Genomic DNA, 11,876 nt, shown 5'->3' on the forward strand with positions numbered 1-11,876 from the left:
CAAAGTCCTTTCCCCCCCGCCTCTCTTTTCCCTCGCTCCGCGGCAACAAGCGCGAACTCCATCGGCTTTGAACTTGTGTGTGTGAAATAAGCTCTCTGTGCTCCAATTGTCAGCCCATTTCTGCCCCCCCCCCCCCCGGCTCTCTGCTCCCTATACCTGTCGCCCCCCCTCACCTCCCGAAGTCTCTCTGCCTCTTTATTAGTGTGACAGCTAAAAATGAACATGATTCCTACAGTGGTTTACCACACGGCATTCCTCAATTCCTGCGTGTCTACATACCCAAATATTCTTTCTTTGCGCTCTCTTCGAAACAAAATGTGGAACACTACACAAATAATTGATATATATGTGTAAGCTTGTGTGTGGCAGTGAGTATCAATAATGGAAAAGGAGAGAACTCTTCATTAAATCAGAGAAAACCGTTATCATGGATTTATCTCTCCTGTTTATCTGGGTCATCTTCACATTGGTAGCACAGGAGGCAGAGCTTCATTCACTTCTTCTTACTCCACTAACTTCCTCCACACACTCAGGAGCCACTGAGCCCCCCCCCCCCCCCCTTCAGGCCTGCTTGCAAACAGAGTGGCTCTATAGCACAATTACACTGAGAAGTTGAATTAACAGAGTGTCCGATTTTGATTTCGTCTCCTCCTGGTGCAGGAAGTTGTGAAAGAGATCTGGACAAAGCTATTCAAACTTAAAGCTGTGCTGTGATGGATTTAGACTCTACCAACTTGCACCAGGCAACTTTTCTAACTTTAATATTTAAGGAGCTTTTTAAACATTTTTGTTGATTTCTCTGAATAATTCATGGTCGTAGGTTAAGGTGATATTTATGAGTTTGTACAAATTGGTGCCGATCCAAACAAAAATCTGCATGTAGTGAATTTAAATGTGGTTTCATAAGAAGACTGTTGTGTGGAGGTGTGCGCGCTCTGAGGACAGTTCTAGTTTATTTTTTGTCATAACACAATTTCTTTCACAATGAAAAGCAATCAACCCCGTTCACTCACATGTGTGAAGAACGGACACCAGTGGAAAGTGACGAGTCATTTGAGAAAAAGAAAAAATGTGACCAACTGGGCCACGTAAAACGTCTGTCAACACAGAGATGCCTTCTGGTTTACTGGTATTGATATATTGATAATAAGACGGTTTATTTTCCCAGTTTAATGGTTCAGCCTAGATTTGAGTTTTTCTATTCTTTTGAATAAATCCATATAGAAAATAAACTTTTTGTTTTTTTTATGGTTCTTGTTTGGCTCTTATTTAATTTCTATGCACCCGTTGGGAATTTAAATTGAAAAACATTAACGTGAACTTAAAGATGAACTGAATGGATTTTGCTAGTCAAAGATCAAAGGTCATGGGTCCTCACAAAGCACATTATTTGCCTGTGAATGTGATATCTCTGGAACGTAGTGAAGGAATTCTTTCATATTTGGCACAAACATTCAAAGACTTCACGTTTCTATTTGGTAGCCAAACAAAATTTAAGTATTTCTTGAATGTGAAATCTTAAGTGACCTGATTAGCAATCTGTGGTCAAAGGTCAAGGTCACTGTGACGTCAAAAAAAAAAACACAAACTTAGTCGCTGCACAGTGTTTTAGAAATATATCAATATTTATTGAGCCTTTGTTATATTGCTATTGATGAAAAGTATTTTGGAATAGTTATAGATATTGTTTTGTTGCACAGCCCTATGTTCATACTCAAAGTACTATCACAATATTTGAATATTTATCTATGAATACCAGTTCATCCGTATCACCGTGCTCCAGTTGAATTCCTTTGAGTTCTAAATAATTTGTGATGCAGCACTTTGAGGATCATATACTTTTAACTAACAAAGTTAAATCCACTTATCGCCTTCTTTTTCTCCGCTTCACACTGGAATGATAAGAATATCATAAAAGCTTTAAAGCGTTCTTACTGTTCTTTTCTGTTCAGGGCCATCAACCTGCAGAATTGTCGAGTGCAGCTTTTAAGCATTAATGCGTATTTTTGTACAGATCACAAAGCCTGTCATATTTTTTTAACCGTGGATTATTAATCACATCTGACCTCCCTCTCTTCCTCTCGCTCCCTCTCTCCCTCTCTCCCCTCCCTCCTCTCCCGCAGGGCGAGGGCCTGCGGCTGGAGTACGAGATGAAACTGACCAACGGACAGTCTTTCTGGACGCAGCATTTCTCCGCAGATGAGTTTGGTGAGAGTGATTAGTCAGAAAAGATTATGGAACGAATCGCTGATGGCACAAGCCAACGCCACTTAGCACGGCCAATAAGGCACCCTGAACTGAACAAATTACAATAATGACGGGACGGCTGAATGAATTAATGATGATAGATGAACTGAGAAGAAGGAAGGAGAAGAAGAGGAGACCCAAGTAGCTTCTAAATGAATTATTCCTACAACCTTCGTTTCTCTCTCTTCTCGTGTACCTCTCTCTGCTGCTTATCTGATCCAATATCCTCATCACGTTCCTGCCGCTCTGTGGTTTCCATCCCTTTTTTCCTTCTTCCTTAATTCCCCCCTCTCTTCTTCTTCACCTTGATATTGATTCCTTTACTTTCTGGTTTTGATTTCTCCATCTTTCTTGTGCCTTTTGTTTTTCACCTTCCTCTTTGTTTCAGGGCTTTTCTCTCTCATTAAATATTCTTTTTTTCTCCTTCCTGCTCAGGAATCCTGGAGACGGACATCACATTCCTGATCATATTCTCCTTGGTGTTCATCCTCTCGTGCTACTTTGCCTGTAAGTACCGTCTTGTCCACTTATACTGTATCTCTCTTTCTGTTTTCTGACTTTCAAGGCCCTGCAGCAGCCGTTAAGTGCCCTATTCTTGAGATCTCTCTATAAAATTCGACATGTTCTCTTGATGGGATAGGAGTAAGTTCTCATGTTTCCTCAGATAAGTAAAGGTGGAGCATGTGCCCGTTCTCTCCCCGGAGCCAGGAGTCTGTCAGAGCAGAGCGTGAGCTACACAGATGCAGGAGTGAGAGGATGGGGAGAGCGGGGCTGGTTTTTCCGTGTAAAGGAGAACGGTTGAGTGGAGAAGGTGGTGTTGGCGTTACCATCAGGGAAGCGAAGTTGTCACATGAAGGTCACAGCGCATATAACCTACTGAGAAGAAGAGCCCAAAGGAAGAGCTAAACGTATTCCAAACAGGCTTAATATCAAGTTTTACCACGTAGCCATCGGTTCCTCCCACTATCCAGAAATTAAACAAGCATATCCCGGATCAGTCTTCTGCATTTGGAGTAAGAGTTTTGGAAGTAGCGATCGGGGCCTGGAGCTGTTGATGATGTTTTTGAATTCATTTTAATGTTAATAAAAAAACTTCAACTTGATTTGTTTTTGTAACTCAGATTTTTGATATCTCCCAATCTGAGCTCGTCGGAACTAAACTATCTGCTTTTGTTTCGTCTCACTCGTATCTCGAAAAAAGTTTAGAAGCTGTTCTAGATCTGTTCTCTGAATCGCAGCGTCTTCCTCTGCAGACTGCGTTGTCCCGGGATCACAGTTTCCATTAACTCTTCATGTCAGTGTTCCAGATCAGGAGATGGATGCATATTAATGGTCCCTCCCCGTCTCGTTTATCTGGCCCTTGTTCTTTCTACTCTCACTCTCTGTACCTCTCTCGCTCTCCGCCGCCATCTGTTAGCATATCTCCATCCTTTTTATCTCCATCCTTTTTATCTCCATCCCCAACAACACACACACGCTCAAACACACATTCATCACCTCTATCTCCTTCTGTTCCCCCCCCCCCCCCCCCCCGCAGACAATCTGAAGGGAAGACAGCTTCTTCACACAACCTACAAAATGTTTATGACGGCGGCAGGTGTGGAGGGTGAGAGCTTCTGTCCTGCACAGACCCACACACACACACACTATCACACACACTTAAGATGACAATGAGCCTCTTGCGTGGCTGCAGTATCTCACACCTTAATCCCCACTTCAAGAGCTGTGATAATATCACTGCTATTAGCCTCTGAATAGAAACCATTGCAAACAGCCGTGCTGTGCCACAGTGCTCAGTGGAGCGTGCTGTCGCTGACTAACACCCCTCTTTTTTGTCTTCTCACCCCATCCTCTTCTTTTTTTCTCTCCTCCCCCCTTATCTCACTCCCTCTTCCTCCTCACTATCTTGTTCCCCCCCTGCACATCTGCTCTCGATTCTCCTGCCCCCCCCCAAATTCCCTTCCTTCCACTTCTCTCAACCCCTCTGCTCCCTTTTTCATCTCCTTTATCAACCCCTCTGCTTTTCTGTCTCACTCTCCATCTCTCTCCACCCCACCATCACTTTCTGCTTCATCTCTCCTTCTGATCTTTATCTTTTTCTTTACATCCACTCTCTTTTATCGTCTTCTCGTCTTCTTCCTCCATGTCTTTCCCCTCCCTTCCCTTGTTTTCACATTTCGGTCCTCCCTGTATCTATTCCATTTGGCAGTGCTCAGCCTGTTGTTTCATTGTGTCTACTGGGGCCTGTACGCGAGAGACGGAGTTGGCAACGGCAGCCTGAAACTACTCGGTGAGTTCTTCTCCTGCATTGGCCACTGTCTGTCTGATGGTCTGTCTGTCTGTCTGTCTGTCTGTCTGTCTGTCTGTCTGACTGACTGACTGACTGACTGTCTGACTGCCTATCTGTCTGACTGACTGACGCTGCCTCCGAACTTGAAAATCACACGCAGCCTGAGCAGAATGACAGACTGGACGATGACGGATGTGAGGAGCTGTAATAGCTGGTTTGACAGGCATGTCTGATTTTGTGTGTGTGTGTGTGTGTGTGTGTGTGTTTGTGTGGTGACGTTATTTTATCTTTCCCATCTGATATCACGGTTTGGGAAACCACGACCTAATTACCCCTCTGTCTTCTTCTCCCTTTCTCTCTTTCTCTCTCTTTCTCTCTCTCTCTCTCTCTCTCTCTCTCTCTCTCTCTTCATCTCCGCCCGTCTCCAGGGAAATTACTGTTCTCCGTCAGTTTCCTGGTGTTCCTGCTGATGCTCATATTGTTGGGCAAAGGTTTCACTGTCACCAGGTAGGTGGTTTGATGTCGTTTCTTCGTACCTTCTGTGTGTGTGAGTGTGATTGTGTGTGTGTGTGTATTTTGTTAGATCCTTGATGTATCCGTGTTTACTTGAGCCCTGTCGGAGGTCTGCAGCTGTGTTTATGCTTCGTCTGTCTCTCACTGTCAGGCCGCGCTGTCACAGTCATAACACTATCTCCTGACGTGCCAGTGCTAGGTGTCACTCAAGAAGTCAGTGAGTGCGCGGGAGCTGGCGGTGCGTGTGAACACCTGATGCTGCTCCGCTGTGAACCTTTGTGTTTGTGTCGGTCGGAGGACGACCTCTGCTCCAACAACCGGGCTGACACATTTTGTGGTTTGCTATTTTCTCTGCTGAAATTTGCTCTGGACAGGCATCACTTCAGATAGACTGGTTTTCAGAGATAATAAACTATACTTTCTAATTTTTCCAGTTTGGTATATTTGTCACTGTTACTCCACAACGAATATCAGCAAATATCTGTACTTTCTACTCCGTTATATTTTTTACAAAGCACTGTGTAATCGATAATGATGATCCATTAATCCAATCAGAGCAGGCCGGTTACATTAGACCCCGCCTCCTGCAGCAGCGGCATCACCGATGTACAAGCAGCTAAAACATAATGCAAATGTTTTCAGTAACATCATCTGCAACATTCTTTATAAACAATAACCATAAATAAAGAATATAGACAGAATTTATTACATAATGTATTAATGGTGTATTTAACTGTTTCATTAGGGAAATGGAATCATTCTAAGTTACCTTAATACTGTATATATTTAAAAGAAAGTACTTTCCCTTTTTTAGTCAAGTAATAACATTAATGTACTTTTATTTTAAATTTTTGTTCATCTATTTGTACTTTTATACTGCAGTACAATGTTTGAATACTTCCTGATGTTACGAATGCTCTCTTTCGCTGAAACCTCATCATGCATCCGGTCCACACCCGACTGGATGAACGCCCCACACTCACTCGGCTGTCGTTGCTCTTTCTCATTTTCCAGTTTCGAAGTCTCGTCTGAAAGAAACCAATCATGCCGGCAGCTCTTGAAATGTTGTTCCATTTCTGCCGATATATATCCCCAGAAGTTGCTCTCTTGGTAGGTTTTATGTGAGGAAAGAACCGTGCAGTGCACAATCAAGAGCTAGTTAAATCGCATTTCACCCGGTTTTTGAGCTCGAGTGGCGATGAGTCATCATCTGAACCGCTGCTCGTAGTTTGAAGGTCGGCCCTGCTTCGGGTTCAATTGATCTCCACGGAGGTTTTTTCCCACACTGAACTTTATAAAGTGAAAACTGAGCTTGCAATATTGAAGCTGGCGTTTTCCGCTCCAGGACTTGTTCGTCCTCCTGGGTTCAGAAGATGCTGGGATCTCCTCGACTTCCCTCAAGTTTCTCAAGAGTCCAGTGAATCATCTTAAATTTCCCATTGAGTTTCAAACACGGCTGTTTATCTGTAGCGACTGATGAAGTCGACAGTTTGGCGATAATTATCAGTGGACTTTGATAATACGTTTCCCTGGTGTGTGTGCGCTGATAATTTACCGAGCTTACGTGCGTTCCAAATGCTGATGAAGGCGTTTCTTTGAAATGCTTCTTTTTGTTGACTGCAAATAATGAAGCATTATTAAGTTGCTTTTGTGATTCATAACAACGCAGACTTTTTCACAGCCTGTGGTGTCTATGAATCGTACCCCACACAGATTTATCCTATAATTATAAAGCTCTCTGCTTTATGCTGTGTTGTTCTCTGATTGAGTATAAAGGAGCAACTGGAGGTTTTTGTGTCTTTGTTCCCTCTCTCCCTCCCATGTGTGTTTCTTTGTTTCCTATCTTCCTCTAACTCGTGTGTAACCTCTGACCCTTTTGGTTTTATCCGTGTGTGTCAGGGCGAGGATCAGTCACAGTGGGTCGGTGAAGTTGAGCATTTACATGACGGTCTACACAATCACCTACGTGATTCTCTTCATCTACGAGGCAGAGGTACACACTACAAACACTACACACACACACGGGGGGGGTAGTGAGTTATCTGAGAAGAAACAATAAACAGCAATGATCCTATTTATATACCAATATTGATCCTATGATATACACACATATTCTCACAGTGCCTCTACTGCGCTTCTATTAGACTCTACTGCAATTTGGGCTTCAGTTGACCAAGGGCACTTTTTGGCATGCTATCTGGAGGAGCAGGAGATTGAACCACTGACCTTCTTGTTAGTGGACAACCCATTTTCACCCCTGAACCCCAGCCTCCCCTTGGATTAGCTGCGTTTCTATGCATTACTGTATATTAAGACGAAATATTTAGATTTTGAAACATCGACCAGACAAAACAATCTGAACACCTCAACTTGACTCTATAGACATGAACATTCATTTGTTAATCGGGGTCAATGATTGACAGAATTTTCAGCAGTAAAAATATCCAAGTGGCCACACTATAGTTTAGATTATTAAAAAATCATCTAACTGCACAGTTCCGTCACCTGTCAGTTTTAATTCATATCCCATCGTGTCGAACATGGGAACACTTTGAAGTTCCGCCTCCTCCCATGTGACTGAGACCAGCGTCTGACTTCATGCTGCAGGCGACGAGTGTGATCGGCCGGTTTCTGACTGACGCTGTTGGACACTGGTCTCTGCCATCCATCTGAAATGATTACCGTCTTCTGCTGCTTTCAATAATCACATAAATATTCATGGAAGAGTTGGAACCACAGATCAACGTGGGCTGGGATAGCTTTTCTCTGACAAGTCGTCCATAAACATAACCTATTATGAATGAATATTATGAATAAATCTATAGTAAAAACCAAAGACATTGATATTCATTTATGAATTATGGATCCTTAAAAAAACAACCAGGCAGCTCCCAACCACACACACACACACACACACACACACACACACACACACACACACACACACACACAACCCCACTGCATTATTTAACGACTGTACCTGAGTGAGATAACAAGTCATAGATCAGTGAATGTTTCTTTAAAGTTCCATAGCCGTACTCGCTCGTTAATTATACTGTGTCTTCATGTTCTGTATGTGAAGCTGAATTCTCCGTGTTAGTGCGTATGGGCCCATGAATTAATAACACACCCAGGGAGTCACAGTTACTCCGCTCACTCCTGCAGAGGCTCCTGCAGCATCAGTCAGATGTAATGATGGTACATTTAGGGACAGTGGATTACAGTCTTTGAATTCAGCCTGGTAATGGTCCAGTGGGAATAGTGCAGTGGGAAGTAGTTGTGCTATATTTAATGCCGGAGCCTATAGCCATCTCTCACACGGCAGTATGTGGATCTGAAGCAGGGCAATTTATCTGCCGCCTGCCCTCTTGCATGTTCCCTGCCATTAAAGAGCTCAAAACACCGGGGAGCTCCGGCTAAAAATACGACAAACTAGGTTACAATTGGAGCTGAAATGTAGACCTGAAGCGTGTTCCTGGGGCCCGGCTCTGGTTGCCTGGTCGGAGCCAAAGAAGCTTCACGCTGCGCAGTCACACCTATGCATTATGTAGCTAGGCGTAACCCTGTATGGCTAACGCTATCACGTCACTCGACTGTGAAAGACAATCTAGAATCTGCAGCAGAAAGTGCACGTGACCCCCCAACACACACACACACACACACACACACACACACACACACACACACACACACACTCATACTGACCAATGACCTACTTGTGGAGAAGAAGTGTCAATGTCAAGGACTCTCACAGAACGCTACAAGCTGAGTTTTGGCTCGGACATCGCAGTGCATCGGCTGAACTGTGAGCAATCCATTTTGGTAATTTGGGCACAGGCAGAATGTGAAGCAGGCACCGACTCTCCTGCTTTGTGTAAAAGTTTGGCTCATTTCTAAATGTGCGTGTTCGTTCTGGTGTAACTTCTCGTGCTCCCTTGCCAGTTCTTCGACCCAGGTGAAGTGCTGTACGCCTACGACAGCCCCGCGGGCTACGGGCTGATGGGCCTGCAGCTGCTGGCCTACGTGTGGTTCTGCTACGCCGTGCTGGTCTCCCTGAAACGCTACCCGGAGAAGCAGCCCTTCTACGTCCCCTTCTTCACCACGTACACACTATGGTGAGACCTGCACAGCTTCCCCCTGTTCTCTCTAATACCGTCCGAATCAGAAACTGCAGGTGGAGCGGGGAAAAAAACACATTTCTCTGTCTGAGGTTCCTTCAATTTGAATATTTGATGTGCACGAGAACACGTCTCCGCAGTGAAAAGTTGTTTACCAGTACACCTCCATTCTGCAACATTGAGCGTCCAACCTCTGTGCTCCAGTCGCACTATAGATGATTATACGTCAATGAGTGATTGCGAGAGAAAAACATCTATTTCTACTCGGCTGATGACATCTCCTCTATTAGAATAATTTATGCTGCCATATATGTGTGTGCAGAATAGTTAAAAGCTTTGTGCTAGAAAGTACGTACACTGCTCAGCCTGCCTGCCTTTCGCTCTTTGTGTATAATACCATGAGGGTAAATGAAGGGTAGATTACAAAGGCTAATATTATCTCTGTATTTCTCTCATTGCCGCAACTATCTCCCGCCTCATTATCGACGCCTCTCACATCCTCCCGTCTTTATCTCTCCCTGTGTGCGATGCAGCCTCTTCTCCTTCTTCTTTTCATCATTAAACCCCCCCTGGCATCTTTTTTTTTTTTTACCCCTTTTTTAATATGTTTTCTCCACATGTTTATTATAAATCTACTCGCTTGCCTCCCTCAGGTTTTTCGCGGTGCCTGTGATGGCTCTGATCGCCAACTACGGGATTCCTCGCTGGGCCCGGGAGAAGATCGTCAACGGGATTCAGCTCGGCATCCACCTCTACGCTCACATCGTCTTCCTTGTTCGTATCACTCTCTCTCTCTCTTTCACACGCACACACACGCACACAGACAAACACACACAAGCGCACACCCACTCGTGCGCACCCTTGCTCTCCCACATAGTTCACATCACTCAAGTCATTATTGCCGCTGTCATTCATACATTATTCACCATCTCTGAGTCATAAACGCCTCATGCTGATTGTCTCCTCCGCACATCATTATCTAGCTCTTCCTCACCTACGACACATTGGGCTTTATTAATGGGCCGTGCTGCTCACGCAAATTTCCTTTTTATATTCCTGCTAAGTGCATGCATGTCAATTCCCCCCTCTCACTTGGACCTCATGTACATTTTTTCTGTTTATCCTTTTGCCCTTCAGGTCATCACACGCCCCTCTGCTGCCAATAAGAACTTCCCCTATCATGTTCGGACGTCCCAGATTGGGATCCTGCTGTCCAGTCCGAAGGGGGGCGAGGGGGGAGAGAGTTTCCCCCACCATGCTTACGGAAACGGCTCCTTCGTGGGAGATTCTCAACCGAACTTCACCGAGCTCTTCTCCATCCAATCGGTGAGTTGAATCACAGCGTGTTTGGGTGCATGTTGGACATCCTGGATTTAACTAGGAGTTATAGCTCATGTGCTGTATGAGTTTATATTCCTTTTATGCTTTCTCCTAATCGTTTTTCAATTATCTCTCTAGGAATCTGAGTTGGGCATGTTTTGGGTTATTAAAATGCAAAAGTCCCTGTGTTTAACACAGCTTGAAATTAACTGTCTCATCGAACAAAGCCTTGTATTTGAAGGAATCAGTGTAACAACAACAGTTTGTGTGTTGGGATTATTTCTTGGCGCCGACTTTCTCCTCCTGTGGGCGTCAGGTGAATGACAGTGAGCACAGCCTGACATAGCACACGCTCTGTTCGGAAAAACACTTGGGCACAAGGAAATAATGATTAAACAGAAATTCTGACAAGAACAAATTAAGACGTGTTGTGTTCACAGTGAAGAATCGTCGAGCTTGGGGAACTTTCAAATTTGTGCAAATAGCTTTTTCCACTCTGAACAGGGATGAGTTACAGAAGAGGATCTCTGAATTTGCAGATACACTGGTAGAACATGTAGAGAGCAGCAGCAACAGAACATGAAGGGACAAGCTGCAGCGGCCGAATGGCAAAAGCCACACAACGGAAACACAACCGCAACAGAAGTGAGCGACAAAGGATGTTGACAGTGAAATGAGACAAAAAGACAAGCAACTCGTCTTAGGCTGGCTGTTAGCTTATCTCATTTCATTGTTTACATTAGTTGTCGCTCACTGTTGTTGTGATTATCTTATTGTCACTGCATCGACCCACATACTTTGCACAAAGTTGACAAAAGGCAGCAAGTTTCCACGTGCATCATCTATCAAAAAGCAATGCAACTAAAAGCATTTATAAGATAAAAAGGCATTAAGACCTTCATGAAGTTACAGGGCAGCAGTCAATAGACAAAAATATAGTAAAGTAAAAGTGCTGTGGAGAAAACAAGTTTTTAATTTATATTTGGAAGTGGCTCAGAATAAAAGCAGTTTCCTCTGCTGTCCCTAAGCCATTATGTGTTTTATAGCCTGGCGCTTAAAATCGATTTTCTAAATGAGTGCCAGTGTAAACAGAAGTTATGGGCCCTCCTCTCTTGGTTCTTGCTAGAAATCTGGCAGTTTAATTGATGCATTTGCTGCGGACATCTAATTGGAAGACACTGGCAGGACCAGGCTTGAGTGCAGCTGCTTAAGAAAGTCTAATAAAACACCATCATTGTGAACGTGGCCTTTAGTCTTTATTGCCCTTGAAATCAAAGTGGGAGATAACAGACTCTCTCGTTGTTGTCGAACAGAGTTCTCTGCATCTCGTCTTTCTTCAAGTGAAGGAAATGTAGTTACAGTCGATTACTTGCATTGTAGCAGTGAGT

At 44.0% G+C, this 11,876-nt stretch overlaps 1 protein-coding gene across 1 annotated transcript in view; it reads left to right on the forward strand.

The window, feature by feature from the left end:
* Window positions 1-11,876, forward strand: part of tmem145 (transmembrane protein 145) — a 36,132-nt gene that overhangs the window by 20,130 nt on the left and 4,126 nt on the right. The window contains exons 6-14 of the mRNA XM_062399962.1: window positions 2,124-2,208; window positions 2,683-2,754; window positions 3,785-3,853; window positions 4,457-4,537; window positions 4,966-5,044; window positions 6,950-7,043; window positions 8,993-9,165; window positions 9,822-9,942; window positions 10,306-10,494. Coding sequence (XP_062255946.1) covers window positions 2,124-2,208; window positions 2,683-2,754; window positions 3,785-3,853; window positions 4,457-4,537; window positions 4,966-5,044; window positions 6,950-7,043; window positions 8,993-9,165; window positions 9,822-9,942; window positions 10,306-10,494 — 963 coding nt within the window. The remainder of the gene's footprint in view (window positions 1-2,123; window positions 2,209-2,682; window positions 2,755-3,784; window positions 3,854-4,456; window positions 4,538-4,965; window positions 5,045-6,949; window positions 7,044-8,992; window positions 9,166-9,821; window positions 9,943-10,305; window positions 10,495-11,876) is intronic.

Source organism: Platichthys flesus, chromosome 11 (genome assembly GCF_949316205.1).
Source record: "Platichthys flesus chromosome 11, fPlaFle2.1, whole genome shotgun sequence".
Lineage (NCBI taxonomy): Eukaryota > Metazoa > Chordata > Actinopteri > Pleuronectiformes > Pleuronectidae > Platichthys > Platichthys flesus.